Raw genomic sequence first — 17,516 nt, 5'->3', positions numbered from 1 at the left:
TTCCAAGTCTTGACTATTGTAAATAATGCTGTGATGAACATAGGGGTGCAGATATCTCTTTGAATTAGTGATTTCATGTTCTTTGGATAAATACCCAGAAGTGGAATAGCTGGATCATATGGTATTTCTATTTTTAATTTTTTGAGAAATCTCCATACTGTTTTCCATAGTGGCTGCACCAGTTTGCGTTCCCACTAGCAGTGTATGAGCTGGTGGCTGAGATGTGTGGGGTGCCCTGCTCCAGAACAGGGACTGGCTCAGCTCCTGGGGGCCTTTGCTCCAGTTGCTGTGACCTCTTAGAGAAATGGGCTGAGTTCCAGTGAGCCCTGCCAGGGTCAGTGACTAAAGTAGAAACCCAAGGTGCTTGCCACCAGCATGGAATTCTCTACAAGACAGCCATGGGGGTGGGGTGGGGGAGATTTTTATTAATTTAAATTATTGAGGTATAAGTTGTATAACTGCACATATTTAAAGTGAGTAATCGGGGGCCGGCCCCGTGGCTTAGCGGTTAAGTGCGGGCGCTCCGCTGCCGGCAGCCTGGGTTCGGATCCCGGGTGCGCACCGACGCACCGCTCCTCTGGCCATGGTGAGGCCGTGTCCCACATACAGCAACTAGAAGGATGTGCAGCTATGACAGACAACTATCTACTGGGGCTTTGGGGGAAAAAAAATAAAAAAAATAAAAAAAAAATAAAGTGAGTAATCTGATAAATTTTGACATATGTATATACCTGTGAAACCATCACCATAATCAAGGTAATGAACATACCCATCGTCTTGAGATTTCCTTTCTATTTCTTAATAATCCCTCCTTTCTGCCTCCCCAGCTCCAGGCAGCCACTGATCCACTTTCTGTCACTACAGATTAATTAATTTGCATTTTCTAGAATTTTATAGAAATAGGACCACATAGCATGTGCTCTTTTTTTGTCTGGCCTCTTTCACTCAGCATGATCCTTTCGAGATTTATCCATGCTGTTGCGTGTATTGGTAGTCTGTTCCTTTTTATTGCTGAACTGTATTCTGTCATGTGGATTACCAGTGTATCCAGTCATCTATGGATGGTCATTTGAGTTGTTTCCAGTTTTTGGCTATTATAAGGAAGGCCGCGATGAATGTTCCGTCTACAAGTCTTTGTAGGGACGTATGCTTCTATTGGTACTATGAGTAAGTCCTAGGAGGACAACGTTAGATGATATGGTAGGTGTAGGTTTAACTGTTTAAGAAACTGCCGAACTGTTTTCCAAAGTTGTGCCATTGTACATTTCCAGCAGCAGCCTTTGAGGATTCCACTTCCTTCACATCCTCGTCAACACTTGGTACAGTCAGTCTTTTTGATTTTAGCCATTCTAAGCTGTGGTTTTAATTTGCGTTTCCCTAATGTCTAATGATGTTGAACATCTTTTCACGTGTGTATTTGCCACCCACATATCGTGTTTGTTGAAGTGTCTGTTCATGTCTCTTGCCCGTTTTTAAAATATTGGGTCATTTGTTTTCTTACCACTGAGCTTTGAGAGTTCTTATGTAGTCTGTCTGTGAGTCTCTGCCCCTTGCGGCTTCCTCTGATATGGCGGCAATCTTCCAAGCGAGGACCGTGGCCTCTGAGTCTAGGCAGGGCGGTTCAGAGATCCCCTTGCGTTCTCTCTTAGACCCCTCTGGTCAGTTAGGCCGAGTGAGCTCCTGAGTTCCAGGCACCTGGCTCTCTCAGTTCCTGCCTTTCTCCTTGGAGACTCAGGTGGTCCCTCTGCTCCTTGGGCAGGTGTGGGAGAGATGGACAGAAGAGGTGCTGCCATCTCTTGTCCTTTTTCAGATTCCAGATGCCTTTGAAAGCTCAAGAAAATGGTGGCCATTTCCCCCAGAAAAATATGCACCAAACACAACCTCGTGCGTGTTTTAGGATGTTCCCAAGCCCTGAGCTAGTTCTGCTTTGTTTGTTTAGAAACACTGCCGCTGCAGGCCCCTGTCCACTGTAGGCCCCTGTCCAGCTATGTCTGATTTTCTTCGAGCTAAATTTTGGGAGCACTTTCCTGGGCAGGAGTGAGTGTTTTGAGGGCTCTCTGATAAAGCTGATTCGGGAGGCGGGAGGGGTGGGCCCGTTTCCCCATGGCTTCCAGCATTCATTTGTTTTTTATAACAGCTTATTGTGATATAATTCATATCCCACGGAGTTCATTTGCTCATTTAGAGTGTACATGTCAGTGTTTTTTTTGTTATATTCACAACCGTGATGCGATGCAACGGAGATAGGTAGCTAGGTAGACGTGAGCTGGGGATCATAGTTGGAGACCTTGCCGCATCAGTGGAGCGCATCAGTGGAGCGTCTTACTGGCATCCAGACATGAGCAGGGGAATCACAGCTGTAGCTTCTTTGCTACATCAAAGAAGCGTCTTGCTGGCATCCCACAAGATACAGATAAAGGGAAACTAAGACCCACCTGGTGCCGCCACCGCCACCACCGGAGTCTGAGACCTTGAACCACAACGATAAAGATAACAAGTGCACAAACAACACATACAAAGCCTTCTGCTCTTCACCTCTAGAGGACATTGACCTTTCTTTAATTTACATACGAATTCCACCTGCATTAGCCCCACTGCCTCGGGCCAAGACATGGGGCAGTTGCGTTCTCTGGCACTGCCTGCTCCTCACTTGGAGTGTATCTGATCTTTCCTCTAATAAATCTTTGCTTGCTTGCTGTTGCCGTTGTGTCAGTGTCTGAATTCCTCTCTTACGCTGACCAAGAATCTGGACGACTGGACTCTTCAATCCAGTTACACAACCATCATCGCTATTTAATTCCAGAACATTTTCTTCACTCAAAATAAATCCTGTGCCCAACAGCAGTGACTGGCTGTTCCCCCGCCCCCAGCCCCTGGCAACCACTAGTCTACTTTCTGTGTCTATGGATTTGCCTGTTCTGGACATTCCCTATAAATGAGATCATAGAATACATGGCCTTTTCTGTCTGACTTCTTTCGCTTGTCATGATGTTTTCAAGGTTCATCCACGTTTTAATGTGTATCAGTACTTCATTCTTTTTTATGGTCAAATAATATTGCCTTGTATGGATAGACCACGTTTTATTTATCTGTTCATCCCTGATGGACATCTGGGTTGTTTCCACCTTTTAGCTATTATGAATAATGTTGCTATGAACATTTCCAGACATCTGGTTTTATCGTTTAAAATGGTTCTTGGTTAATTTAGTAGATGTGAAATAGCACCTTATGGCTGTTTACTTTGAAATTATTTACTCATAAGGCTGAACTGTCTGACAGCAAATGATTCCTCTTTGTGGAAAGGTCTGTTAATGGCTTGAGTCAGCGTATCTATGGAGGCCTGGTCTGGTCCTTACTGATCTGATTGAGTTGTAGATAGAGTTTTAGGTATTGAAATTCATTGCATCGTTTCTTGCAGATTCCCTTACATCCCCATTCTGTTTCTCTAATTTTTTTTTTTTTATCTTGGTTCCACTGGTTTAGGTCATATCTCTGTATCTGGATTTTAAGTCATTGATCTGGCCTACCGTTTACTGGATCGTTCCAAATCTGAAAAGTGTCTTTCCACTAATGATGAAAACAAGAAGATAACTTCATTTTGGTCTTAACTTCTATGGTTTGTTTAGAAGCTTTTCTCTAGATAGTGTCATCTTGGCCATGGATTTCAGTTTATTTTTCTGCATGTTACTCTCCTGTATCTCTGTATCATATGCTGTGTAAATCCTCACGCCTCTGTTGGCTGACTTATCATTAGAAAGTTGTTATCTAGTTTCATATTGGTTTCTGGATTTCTCTGTTTTACTTCAGTGAGGACTTTAAGCCAGTTGTGTTATTTTAATGATCTCTCTAGAACTTAAAAAGAGCCTGGTGGGGCAAGTTGTGCCCGGTTCTCCTGTTTGTATGTGAGTCACTTTAATCAAGTTCAGTGCGTCACCTGTTGGTGTTTGGTCGCAGGGACAGATCGTTATAGTGTGAGGGAGGACGCTTCTCCCTCGGGCTGGCCTTCCTTCCTGGGACACCACCTCTACTGTGTGGTGCTCTTTGTCAGCTGAGTCTAACCAATGTGAGCCTGGGGCAGGCTTCCTCACTTCTCCATTCCTGCTGTCCTCACGGGGAGAAGTTGGAGTCTGAACCAGGTAATTTCCAAGATCTCTTTCCATTCCAATCTCCTGTGATTTTAAGGGATTTGAAAAGGTCATGGGTACACGCGTATTTGCAGCGATGGGGTGGCTGCCCCTTCTCTGGGGTAGGTGGTGTGTCCAGCATGCCCAGGGTTGAGGCAAAGAGAAGAGAGAAGCCAGGGTTGCTTAGGGAGGCAGTGATGCCCGCGTGGAGGGAGGGGGCCAAGTCCAAAGGGCGCAGCATCTGGGCCAAGGCCCCTTCTTCCAGTCCATCTGGCTGCAGCTTTGGGAGGGACCAGTGGAGACTGTGGAGACCATGCTCGTGCTTCGGCGAGGCGTGTCCCTTAAAGTCTTCAGGAAGGGAGCCGACGAGGCCTGTCTTAGGGAGAAGCCCAAGCTGTGAGTTGGGAGCTGTGGGGAAACTCTGGGATGGCCAGGGGTAAGGGTGTCTGGAGGAGACCCTGGTTGTGGGTACCAGGGTGGGAAGAGCCAAGATGTCTAGACATGTGGCTCTGGAACGCCTCTGGCTGGAGTGGGCACCCTGTGGCCTTGGGGACCTTTTCTCCGACCTGAAGGTAAGCGATGGACTCGACCAGACCTAGCGTGCAGCTCTCCAGGGGGGCTCTCAGAACCCATTGCCGTGGTCCCCAGTCCTGAGACGTGTGTGCAAACAGCACTTTTGCCTCTTGGTCCGGGGGAGGGGAGCGGGGCCAGGCTTCTCTGGGCAGAGAGGGCAGGAGGAAGGGGCATGCTGCTGCCCCAGACTTGCCACTGGCCAGGTGTGCAAAAGCTGACCCGAGGGGAACCAGGGTGCCAGGCAGGCACAGGCAGGGTTCAGGATTCTGTCACCCTCCAATTTGACACACAGTCACGGCACTTTGCTCTGTGCCCCGCCAGGTGAGTGGGATGGCCCTGCCCTACAGGAACAGTCTGTGACTGCCAGCAAACGGAGTCATTTCTTCTCAGGATGAAGAGCCGTGGGGGCAGCTGAGGGGCTGAGGGAGATCTGCCGTCCTGGCCTGGGACCCCGTCGGGCTGCGCGGGTGGGAAGGCTCTTTGGGAAGTTCTTCTGCCCAGACTCAGCCCTGACTCTCCCTCCAGGCAGACATTTGGGGTGTGGTGGGCGGGCTCCCTTTCCCCTTCAGAAGGGCCTGGCTTCTAGGCACTAAGCTTCCTGGGCTGGCAGAGCCGAGTGCAGCCTTGCCACTTCCTGCCCACCGGGAACCCAGTGCTGTGGTGCTGGTCAGTCTGGAATTTTCTTTCTCTTTCTTTTTGCATAAAAGTGGGAAGACTTGGGGCAGTGGCACTTGCACTTTTAGTAATAATCTACCTCTATTTTAGGAAGGCCTCCAGGACCTGTAGCTGTTTAAAGGAGGCGGAAGTGCTCTGGCATTTGATGAGGGGTCTGTGTGAGGGGGGGTGATGGGCAGTGTTTGTCTAAAGCTAATCAGTGCTCTGCCCCAACTTTCCCTCTTGACCGCTAAGCCTGCCAGACTTGCCCCATAGGCAAGCTGCATTGGTGCCCAGGAGCTAAGCCAGGGCAAGAGTTTTTCGGAAGGACACCCTGGAGTGGCCCGCAGGCGGGTTTCTACATTCATGCCGGCCATACCCTGGCCTGATTGACAGAGGCTGTTCTGTGCCCAGTGCGCTGGCTGGGGAGTTTCAACTGCAGTAACTCGCTGCAGGATTCCCGAGAAAGCAGCCCTGTGAGGGGATGGCAGTGGGGCATAGTCATAGTCATAACACGTCCAGGCTCTCCAAGGGCTGCAGCCATCGCACGTGCACCGGGGCCATTCTGATTGTTTGCCTGGAGGGGACCTGGGGGCTCTTCTGGCAGCCTGTGCCCCTCAGAGGGGAGGAGGAAGGTGTGCGTGGTGGTGGGGTGGGGGTGTCAGCTAGAGGAGAGCTGAGGCTGGCCAAGCTGGCTGCACTGCCTATCCACGCCCTTAGAGCTCTGGGAGGTGGCCTTGGGGACAGGTTTCAGATACCAGTTCCTCTGAGCAGGATGCTGGGGCTCTGCGTCTGATGAGACCTCTCGCTCTGGCCCCTGACCCTCCTGTCCTGTGTGGATTTCAGGAAGCTCTGGAAGGCTTGCAATGGGGTCCTTTGCTGAGATTCCGGAGGAGGACTGGGGTAGGCATTTGCCCTCTCCAGCAGTCTCCCGGGGGCTTCTCAGAGACGGCACCTGTGACTTCTTGATCTCATGGCCCAGCAGCGGGAGAGCTCGAAGATTTACTTCTTCTTCTCCACTGTAATTATTTACAAAACGAGGTTTCTACGACAACCAGCTTTTGGTAGACTCCTCGGATTGGTGAGGCAGCGTCTTCTTGGTTAGATTGGGCAGCCCAGGAAGATAGGTTGCTCCCCACCAGACCCGACGTGGTGGGGAGTTGAGATGGTGCTTTCAGGGGAGAGGATGGGTGACTCGGCTGCAGCTGCCTCCCTCGCCTCTCTCGGGACCTGGGATGTCCCAGCTGGCGTGGCTTCCCAGCTGAGCAGGTACCGCAGGTCATAGGCCCCCTGTGTGGGGGCCACTGCAGCAGATGGTCTGTCTGGGGGCACTTTGAAGGGGTTGGGTGGGTACAGGGGAGGCAGCCCCTGTGTCCAGCAGACTGGCGAGCTTCAGGTTGCCAGGGGCATCCGTGCCTGGCCCAGTTCTTACTGACTGTGGACGTTAGGTGGTTAAGCAAAGCCCAGACAGGAAGTCCAGCCTCCCGGTGACCACCTGGCTTCCTGGCAGGGTCAGATCATGGGTGCTCGGAAGAATCAGGTTGCTAGGCTCAGCACTCTCCCAGCCAGCTTGAGCCCCTAGGATGATGGCAACTGCTTTTCTTTCTTGTTTGCTGCTCCTGGTGCCTCTCTTTCTCTTGCCAGCCAGTTTTCTGCGGTTGGGCTGAGCACTGCTGAACTTCCCACCTGCTTCAGCCCCAGAGCACTCTGGGTTCTTGGAATCAGTAGGTCCTGGTCGGTGGGCTGCATGTGGAGCCTTCTCCTGGTCATTCCCCTGTCCTGCTCTGGGGCCTTGTAGGGCCTTAGGTGCTTCTTCCTGGACCAGCCGTTTCTTGTACCCCTGCCTCTTCTGGGGGATGTAGTGGGAGTCTCTGGGGGTTGAAGGAACTTTACCAGAACGTTTTCAGGCAGCAAATTGGAGAGGATAAGCAGTGCTACTTGGGCTTCTGTTTGGCAGAGTCCCTGCATAGAAACATGGGGTGTTCATGTGTGCCTGACCCTGGCCTTCCAGGCCCACGGTCAAGGCTGCCTGGTGTGAACCAGCCCCCCAGGCATGTGGTCCTCCTGGCACGTGCCTGCCCCGAGGTAAGCCCCACAGCTCCTTTTCTGCTAGGAATGGCAACCCCTGCTCCTCTTTGTCTCCAACCTGCCTGTCCTTCAGGCCCCGGTTCAGATCCCGCCTCCTCGATACTGGCACTGTTCCCTGTGCTGAGCAGGAAGGAAGCTCGGGAGTGTCCGCAGGCCCTAGGCCTGTGCTGCCATCACTGTGATGATGACTGCCACCTGCAGCTCCAGAGGAAGGGAGGGAGGAAGGTCTGTCCAAAAGCCTCAGTCCTGGCTGTGTTCCTGTTGTTGCTGCTCTGGTTGGAGCCTAATTCAGAAGGGACAGGCCCAGGGAGCTTCCAGCACAATCTGTGAGGTGTCCTTAGAGCTGGTTGCCCTTTGGGGGCCCCCACCTGGACCACGGCAGCAGACCCAGTGGTTCTGCCTGTCTTTGAAGGGGGACTCCTCTGTGAAAGGACTTTATCTGTCATGGAAACCTGGCTGTGCTCGGTGCCACCACCTTCTACTTCGGATATTTTAGCTTTCACTGTTGGATAAAGGAAACAAGCCCCCCCACCTCTAGTTACCATGGAACGCACGCAGCAGGGTGTTAATTTTAGCACTGACATTTTCCTGTCAGAATCCCAGATGCTGGCCCCCTGCTGGGGGGCTGTAGGAAGCGCGGGCAGGGGTCATCCCCCTGTGGAGCTGCCACCAAGGCTGTGCGGGGGCCTGGCCTGGGCTGGCCAGGCTTAGGGAGCAGGAGTTGAGCCAGGCTCAGGCTGCAGCCAATGCCACAGGCCCCGTGGGGCTCAGTGCCTTCTAGCGGTGGAGCAAAGCCCCTGGGGCCAGAGGCTGCAGGGGGCACAGGCTATATGAGTTTCCTGGGGCTGCCGCAAGAAATGACCACAAACTGGGTGGCTTAAAACAACAGAAATGTGTGCTCTCACAGTCTGGAGGCCACAAGCCTCAAATCCAGGTGTTGGCAGGGCCGTGCTTCCTCTGAAGGCTCTAGGGAGAGATCCTTCGTTGCTGCTTCCAGCTTCTGGTGGCTGCTGGCAATTCCTGTGTTTCTTGATTTGTAGATGCATCATTCCAATCTCTGCCTCCGTTGTCATATGGCCTTCTTCCCCGTGTATGTCCACATTTTCCTCTTCTTCTAAGGACAGGAGTCATACTGGAATAGGGCCTGCCCTAATGACCGCATCTTAACTTGATTACATTTGCAAAGACCCTGTTGCAAATAAGGTCACATTCACAGGTTCCAGGGGATAGGGCTTGAACATATCTTTTTCAACCCAGTACAAAGGCTGTGTGTGTGGCCTGCAGTGGCTTGGCCTTGGCAGGACCCTGAGGAGCAGAGGGACAGGGCCTGCCCTCGCCGCGGGGAACAGAGGTGGCTCCTCCCGGCGTCCCAGGCTGTGCCTTGCCCATCCTTTCCCTCCTGGAGTGGCATCCCCCACTCCATTCCCCTGCCTGCCTCCTGCCCCTTGGGAACAGGCATGGTCCTGTCCAGCAGGGGGTGGGGTTGAGGGTGTGTGGGTGGGTGCTCAACCCAGAGAGCCCTGCTGCAGAGTGGTCCTGTGGGCCGAGTGCTGGCCAGTCTAGAGGGTGGTGGCTCTGATGTGGTGAGATCAGGGAAGACCTTGCTGAGGACATGCATTTGAGCTGTGCTTTGAGGAAATTTTAAAGACGATTGGTTTATTTGAACAGGTTGACATGGTTTTAAATTCCAAAGGCATGGAGGCATCGTAGTGGAAAATTTCCCTCCCAACTCCAGTTGCTAGTTCTCTTCTCCAGGGTCAATGGAAACTTGCAGCTTCCCGTGCCTCACTCTAGAGGTAGTCTACACTGACCCTGCAGGTGTAGTCACCTGGTTCCCATCGTCCTGTGCATTGCCTCTTTTCCCCCAGCAGCACATCTCGGAAAGTGTTCCTTGCTCTCGCTCAAGGCTGTGCACTATGGCGTGGTGTGGATGTGACTTAATCTAACTAGTCTCTTTTTGGTGGACACTGGGGATATGGCCAGTCTTCTGCATTGTAAACAACTTTGCAGTGAGTAACTTTGAACACACTTGGCTGGATCATGCGTGGAAACATCTGTAGGATAAATTCCTACAAGTGGAATTGCTACGTCAGAACAATTCAGAGCTTTCGAATTCAGTGCACGCCTGTGCACTTGGAGCTTTGATGGATAATTCTGGATTGCCCTCTGGAAGGTTATATCCACTTAGGTTCCCCCGTTCACCGAGGAGTCCCCCCTTCACAGAGGCTAGGTCAGATGTTGCTGGGACAGATGGGCACAGGCAGGGTGGTGGGGTGGTCAAGGTGTGCCTAGCCAACAACACTGGTTTGAGCCCTGCAGGGCAGTGGGAGATGAGGCAGGCAAGTTCCAGATCTCTGAGGGCTTCCAGTGCCTCCCTATGGAGTTGAATCTTTATTCCGTAGATTGGAGGGGCTGTGGAGGGTCTCAGCAGGGGAGTGACGACTAGATTTTTGCTTAAGAAGGTAGCTCTTGGGGCAGTGGGATAAGTTGTGAGTTAGGTCTGGGAGACGAGAGGCAAGTGTAGAAGCCTGCTCTCCACCCTGAGCCGGAGAGCCATCTCCCCACACACCAGCCCTGCCTCAGTATCTCCCAATGCTGGCCTGTCCCCCAGGACAAGTCCAGACTGTCTCCAGCCCCAGGCCTGCATGACAAGCTCCTGGCTCTATCCTCTAGCCTGTCTCTTCACCCCTCATGGGCCACTGGCCAGCTGTGGGGGATTGCCTTCTGTTTCCGGACTCACCAAGCTCTCCTGCCTTGGGGCCTTCCCCTGACGTCCTCCCATTCCCTGGAACATTTCCCATTTCCCCTTGCCCTCGGGATCAGCCTGCTGGCTCTCCAGGACTGGGCCCAGGTGTTACTTCTTCCGGGAAGTGTTCCCAGAGTCCAAGTGGGGTGGCCACCCCTCTGGGAGTGACGCCTTGACCTGTGTTTGCGTAGCCCCATGAGAGCTCTTGTCATCAGCCTGGTGTCTGCTCCAGAGGGGAAGTGTGGCTAAGTGTCCACTTCCATGAGCCTTGGGCCCCAGCCCTGGCCTGCTCATCCTGTGGTCTGGGGCAGGAGCAGCTGGAATAGAAGGGGAGAGTGACACGGTGACATTCCAGACAAGAGTCAGTCGGCCACTGCTTGGCTGAGAGGGCGGGGAGAGTGGAGGACGTGGGCCTGGTGAGGGAAGGCAGCAACGCCACTGGTCAGCTGAGAGGACCCAGGAGGACTCTGGGGGATGCAGGAAGGACTCCCTGGGCTGACCTTCCACCTTTCCCTGAAGTTTATGGGGTCTGAGGAGGGGGAGGAAGTGCGGGTTGGCCTAGACGGAGGGGTGGAGAGAGGTGAAAGAGAGAATGGGTTGCAAACAGTCCCCCCAGGACTGGGTCAGGCCCACCACTTGCTCTGCCCATCTAAGCTGGCCTGCGCGGTGTTGAAACACGTTTCAATTAGGTGCCGTTCAAATATCAGGAGATTGTATATTAAACTCTGGATCTCCAGCTTCTCTTGAAAATCTAGAAGCTTTGTCATCCTGTAGTCAAATTCCCGCACAACCACAGTCAGCTAGCAGTGAGGGGCGTGGCAAGGAATCCCACGTGAGGCTTCGGGGAAGGCTGCTGATTTGGAGCCACTGGGTATGAGTTAGTGAGCTGGGCTCTGGCCCCCCTGCATTTGCGGTAACTACAGAGTGCTCGGTCAGGATGAGGCCCCGGGGGGAGATTTGTACCTGCACTGTGTGCCTGGGTGGCCAGCTGGCCTAGGGAGATAGGACAGTCCTTGGTGGATGCAGGACTCGGGGTGACCAGGACAGGTGGGGCATGGCCAGTGTCCTAGTGAGCTTTCGGGCTGGAGAGCCTGCGGTCTGGAGCTCCTGGCATTTACTCCCAAGTGCCCAGGGTCCCCAGGGGCCGTGGGATGTTGATAGTGTGGTCCCTAGGGACCCCCAGTGTTGCAGGATGGCTCTGTGCCTTGTTCTCCTGTCTCAAAGGCTGCCTCTGTATCAGTTCCTTCCTCAGTGCCGCTCCGGATGTAAGCACTTCCTCCTCCCCTGGGGCCCTCTGTCTGCACTTCTCCCCCACCCTTGCTGCATCACTGTGAGCCAACCTGACGTCGACAGCCCCACGTTACAGATAGGCGGAGCCATCCCCACAGAGGTAAACCGGGCTCCCCTAGAGGCAGGCTCTGGTGCTCCTAGAAAAGGCTGGACCCAAGTTTTCTCATGCCTATGGAACCCAGGGACTCTGCTCTTCCCGCCCAGCCCTTGCCCTGTGGCAGCCTCTGCAGGGCCTCTGTGCACACAGGAGGGCCATCCTGCGTGCAGAATGGACCATCTGCCCTTCTTTACTAAATTGAAAGGAAATACAAAGGAAAGAGGTTGATACAGTAGTTTTGTTATTTAAGAGGTCTCTACCTCTTAAACTTAAAAAAAATAGTATAAGCTCAAGTTTTTAAAACTCAAAAATATATTTTATATTTTTTAAATTTTTAATTATTTCTTTTCTGATTTTGTTGAGATATAATTGACGTATAACATTGTGTTAGTTTTAGGTGTACAACATGGTGGTGTGATATATGTATATATTGCAAAATGATCACCACAACAAGCTTGGTTAACATCCATCACATCATAGAGTTACAATTTTTTTTTGTGTGATGAGAAGTTTTAAGATCTCCTCTCTTAGCAACTTGCAAATATATGATACAATATTGTTAACTTTAGTCACCATGCTGTACATTACATCCCCAGGACTTATTTTATAACTGGAAGTTTGTACCTTTTGACCCCCTTTACCCATTTCTCCTACCCCCACCCCCACCTCTGGCAACCACCAATCTGTTTTCTGTGTCTATGAGTTTCGGTTTTTTAGATTCCACATATAAGTGAAATCATATGATATTTGTCTTTCTCTGTCTGACTTATTTCACTTAGCATAATACCCTCAAGGTCCATCCATGTTGTTGCAAATGGCAGGATTTCCTTCCTTTTTATGGCTGAATAATATTCCATTGTGTATATATACCACATTTTCTTTATCCATTTATCTGTCGATAGATGCTTAGGTTGCTTCCATATCTTGGCTATTGTGAATAATGCAGTGAACATGGGAGTGCAGATATCTCTTCGAGTTAATGGTTTCATTTCATTTGAATATATATGCAAAAGTGGAATTACTGGATCATATAGTAGTTCTATTTTTAGTTTTTTGAGGAACCTCCATACTGTTTTCCATAGTGGCTGCACCAATTTACATTCCCATGAATAGTGCACAAGGGTTCCCTTTTCTCCACATCCTTGCCAACGTGTTATCTCTTGTCTTTTTGATAACAGCGGTTCTGACAGGGGTGGGGTGATATCTCATTGTGGTTTCGATTTGCATTTCCCTTGTAATTAGTGATGTTGAGCACCTTTTCATGTACCTGTTGGCCATCTGTATGTCTTCTTTGGAACAAGGTCTATTCAGTTCCTCTGCCCATTTTTTAATTGAATTTGTTTTTTTGCTATTGGGTTGTATGAGTTCTTCATATATTTTGGATATTAACCCCTTATCAGATATATGATTTGCAAATATTTTCTCCCATTCAGTAGGCTGCTTTTTCATTTTGTTGATGGTTTCTTTTGCTGTGCAGACGCTTTTTAATTTGATGCGGTCCCATTTGTTTATTTTTGCTTCTGTTGCTTTTTCTTTTGGTGTCAAATCCAAAAAATCTTTGCCAAACTGGTGTCAAGGAGCTTACTGCCTACATATGTTTTCCTCTGGGAGTTTTATGGTTTCAGGTCTCACGTTCAAGTCTTTAATCCATTTTGAGTTGTTTCAAAAATACTTTTAAATGAACATTTGAGAAGCCAAGTGAAGCTTCTTTCCTGTGCTCTGGGGTCACTGCTTGGGTCACTGTGACTGCTGCCCCTGAGCTGATGACGCAGGATGAGAAACTGGTGGCCTGAGTAAGCCATGGTTCCTCTTGCCGAATGTCCCCCAGGATGAAGGGGTGACATTTGGGGTGGGCGACAGGTGCAGACAGCTGTCAGTCACCCCAGGATGTCAGTGCTCATTTGCTCTTGAAAATGGCATCTTAACGGCTATTTCTCGGAGCTTCCAACCTTCCTGCAGTAGGTTGGCTGACTACTTACAGAGGAGGGAAGATACTGCTGACGAATGTTTATCTTATTGGCTGTGTGCCAGACACTGGCTGGGCTTGTAATGGCATTATCTGGTGTGAGTCAGTACTGTTATTATGCCCATTTTGTAGATGAGGAAGTGGAGGAATTAGAGTTCTGGCAGCTTGCCCAAGTCACCCAGCTGGTAAGAGTGGGGCAGGAACAGTTTCTGAGTCTGACTGGCTAGCCTCCGAACTGTGAGAGGAGCCGTTAGGAAATGCTACACTTGGAGGCTGGTCCGTGGCCCAGAGCTGAGGGGCGCTGGTCCCAGGGGCCATGCTGGCCAGCAGGGCTGGGGCAGGCTGGGTGACCCGCAGGTGGGTGCTGGGCATGCTGGAACCGTGGCACCTGTCTCCTGAGGCTGGTGCAGGCAGATTTCCTTAGCCAGACGATTGTCTGGGAAGGTGCCAGACTTGGCTGGGGTTGCCCACGGTGGGAGCACCAGGATGGCTTGGTGGGATTTCATGGAGCTTCTCTGCACTGGCTGCTCATGGCAAGGATGCGGTTTTTCCTCTTTGGGGAAATGGAGTGTGTTTCACTTCTCCCTGGCCTTGGAGAGCTGCCAGCTCTCAGTCCCGGGGAATTGGGCTCCTCAGGCGCCCCTGAGGAGCTCAGCAGGCCAGGGGCAGGCGGTGCGCGGGCCTGTGGCTCACTGAGGTCTCGAAGCTGTGACGCGTTTCCAGTTCTCAGAACAGCCGCTCCTCCGGGACTCCTGACTGAGGTAGCTGTCCCGGGCATTTGTCCATCTTCCAAGGAGTCACAGCCTGTGACCTTGTGCTCATTCAGCTCTGCTGGCTGTTGGCGGGCCCGGGAACCGGGAGGGGCAGGCACGCTGGGAACCCCCTGAGCCGTGCCACTGCCTCACTGCCTTTGCTGAAGGTCCCTGCTGTCACCCCTTCCTGGCCAAGCGTGTGTGGGTGCCTGTGGCTCCAGGGGAAGGGCCCCTCTCTGTCCTCCTCTCTCCTGTGGAAACACAACCCTGCAGCCCCTTGTCTGGCCTGTCAGGTCAGCACCCCACCCTGAGCAAACATGTGGAAAGTTCTTTTTCCTTCTCTGGGAGCCATCAAGCCCTTTGGAGCACCTTCTCCTCTCCTCAGGTTGTCACTGTTCACAAGTGACATCCTTCCCAGAGGCTTCATCCTTCTCTCTCCTCTGCCTAGGATCATGCGGCCAGATGACGCCAACGTGGCCGGCAACGTCCATGGCGGAACCATCTTGAAGATGATCGAGGAGGCGGGGGCCATCATCAGCACCCGGCACTGTAACAGTCAGAACGGGGTAAGCGTCTGGGGACCCTCCCCCGGCCTGGCTGGAATCATGCGGAAGATTCCAGAGCCCACGAGCCTGCCTCCTATGCGCAGTGCTACACCACTGTTGGGTCAGGAAAGGAGTTTGGATGGAGCCCAGGCCTGGAGCCTCCCCTCCCTCGGCCCCAGGGCTTGGGGGCTTCTGGAATCTCCAGCACAGTAGGCCCTGGATGAGGAACCCCTGGGAATGGTGCTTAGTTTAGGGCTCAGCGAGGAGGGGTGGGGACCACCAGAGACTAAGCTGAGAGCCAGCTGACAGAGCCACCTTTTCAGCACCTCCCCCTCCATTCCGGAAGTGTCTTAGCTTCTTGAATCCCCTGGGAGCCCAACTCTCACAGATCCGTGCCTGCAGGGGTGGCAGTTTATCATGGGTGTCAGACCACCCTGGGCCTGGATCCCTCCCTGACCGACACCTGGGTGGCTGTGGACGAGTGCTGGCGCTCTCGCCTCGGCGGCTTTCTGGCTTTGAAGCCCCAACAGGCCCTGCCAAGCGCCCTCGAAGGTGCCAGCTCTCCGCCTGCTGCTGGTGACGAGGACCAGGGCTTCTAGTTTTAGGATTTCAGGGCAGCTGCAGGGCATTCAGCTTATCGTCTCCTCCCATGGCCCAGCCCCGTGGGACCCGACATTTCTCTGAAGGCCCGCCATCGAGAGGGAAGCCTGCCCTTGGGTTCCAGGGGAAGGATTCTGTCTTGTGCCGCAGCCTCCACCTTGTGGCCGGCACAGAAATAACAACTGCAGGATGCCCATGGCCTCTGTACCCGTGGGCCTTGGCTAGCCATCTGCTGTGCTGCGAGAGGAAGATTCCACGCCAGCATAGTGTGTACGCATGCGTGTGTGTGTGTGTTGGGGTGTGTGCAGCATGCACGTGTGTGCGTGTGTAGAATGAGCCAAGCTGGGGGGCGTGTATATAGGTGGACGTGGGTGTGGGGGCCCTCCACACGGAGAGGAATGAGAGGGCTGGGCTGGGCCGAAGGAGGGGCTTGCCAGCCTCACTGGGAGTTTGAATTTATTGCAGTGCCCTTGGAGTTCTGGGGTCAACCTGGCCACGTTCAGAGAGTGCCATGGCGGTGGGAGGACGAGCCTGAGCCCAAGGGGTTGGGGCTGGGTGGGCCAAGCCCCTGGTAGATCCTCTGAGAGAGACAGAGTCCAAGGCAGGCCTGGCAAGAGAGGCGGGACATTGGGAAGGAAACGTCCCAGGACTGGGGAGTGAGGGAGAGGGAGGGGCTTGGAGGCCAAGTGGGTGGCGATGCTCTGAGTAACCGCTGGCGTGTAGTAGGCACTTGGGGTTTTGCAGAGCCCTGGAGTGCTTTAGCTCATGTAATCCTCATGACACTCCTCAGAGGTAGAGAGGGTTATTTTTATTATCCCCTATGCACAGATGGGGAAACTGAGGCACAAAGAGGTTGAATACTTGCCCGAGGCCACATGGGGAGACAGGTGGTGGGTCTGGGCTATGGATCCAGGCCTTGGACCTGTGATTTGAGCTCCTGCTCCTCCTCACTCCTTCCCCAGAGTGAGCCAGGGGGTGCGGGAGGGACGGGTTTGACACGTTGGCTTGGAGATGCCTCTGGGCTGGTGGTCCCACAATAGCGATCTGGAAGTTCCAGGCTCAGGAGAGGGGTTGTGAGCCCCAGGCAGCTCCAGGTGGCTGGATACTGGCCTGGGGCTGATGCTGGCCTCTGAGGGGCTTTGCTGGGGCTGTGGGCAGGGCCGGGGCACCCCATCTACGTGCCCCTGTTGGCCTCCTCCAGTCTATGGCTTTAATACCACGATGTGGCCCTGAGATTCTGTCTTCAGCTGGGCCCTTGGCTGACTGCACCTGGATGCTTAATCTGCCCCTTGACCTTCAGGCCCAAAAAGACAGTCCGGGCCTGCCCCCAGGCCACTTCTCCCGCAGTGTCCCTCTCTTCAGTAGGTGATCTCCACGGCCTCCAGTTATTCAGGCTCAAAACCTAGACCCTCCATTGACCTTGCTCTTCCTCTCACGTCCGTGGACGCTGGCTTCCAATCCTGTTTGCTCCACCTTCTGGATGGTTCCAGATCTGAGCACCATTCTCCAGGTTCACCATCATCCGGTCCCAGCCACTGTCACTTCTCACCTGAATTGCCTGAACAGCCTTCTCATAGGTCTCCCTGCTATCCCTTCTCACCTCGTCTGTTCTCCAACAGCAGCCAGACCTTTTAAATATGAAGTCAGAGCACATCACTCTGTGAGAGTGACTCCCATCTCTTGTAGGGTAAAAGCCAAAGTCCACACAAGTCCCTGTTCCTGCCTCACTCGTCCCCAGCTCCCCATCCTCATCTCCTACTCCTTCCCCTCAACACTCTCTCTGACCACTCCAGCTCTCCTGCTGCTGCTTGAACTGGCTGACGTTCCTGCCCCAGGGCCTTTGCACTGGCTCTTCCCTCTGCCTGGGCTGTTCTTTCCCCAGAGACCCACATGGCTCTCCTTTACCTCCTTCTAGTCCCTGCATAAATATGACCTCCACTCAGGCCTTGCCTGATGACCAGCTCCCTCACTGCTCCCAGCTGTTGTTCTCCACAGCATTATCACTTTTGGCACACTGTGCATTCTGCTTATTTATATTTGGGCTGCTTTCCACACTACAGTGTAAGCCCCATGAGAGCAGA

At 52.7% G+C, this 17,516-nt stretch overlaps 1 protein-coding gene across 2 annotated transcripts in view; it reads left to right on the top strand.

The window, feature by feature from the left end:
- The window catches only part of ACOT7 (acyl-CoA thioesterase 7), a 119,251-nt gene that overhangs the window by 22,809 nt on the left and 78,926 nt on the right, over positions 1-17,516 (top strand). For both annotated transcript variants that reach the window (XM_058552769.1, XM_058552768.1), the window contains one exon: positions 14,739-14,856. In XM_058552769.1, coding sequence (XP_058408752.1) covers positions 14,739-14,856 — 118 coding nt within the window. The remainder of the gene's footprint in view (positions 1-14,738; positions 14,857-17,516) is intronic.

Source organism: Diceros bicornis, chromosome 13, assembly GCF_020826845.1.
Source record: "Diceros bicornis minor isolate mBicDic1 chromosome 13, mDicBic1.mat.cur, whole genome shotgun sequence".
NCBI classification, from domain to species: domain Eukaryota; kingdom Metazoa; phylum Chordata; class Mammalia; order Perissodactyla; family Rhinocerotidae; genus Diceros; species Diceros bicornis.
Note: the sequence above shows the minus strand (reverse complement) of the source record. Positions and strands in the feature narration are given on the sequence as shown.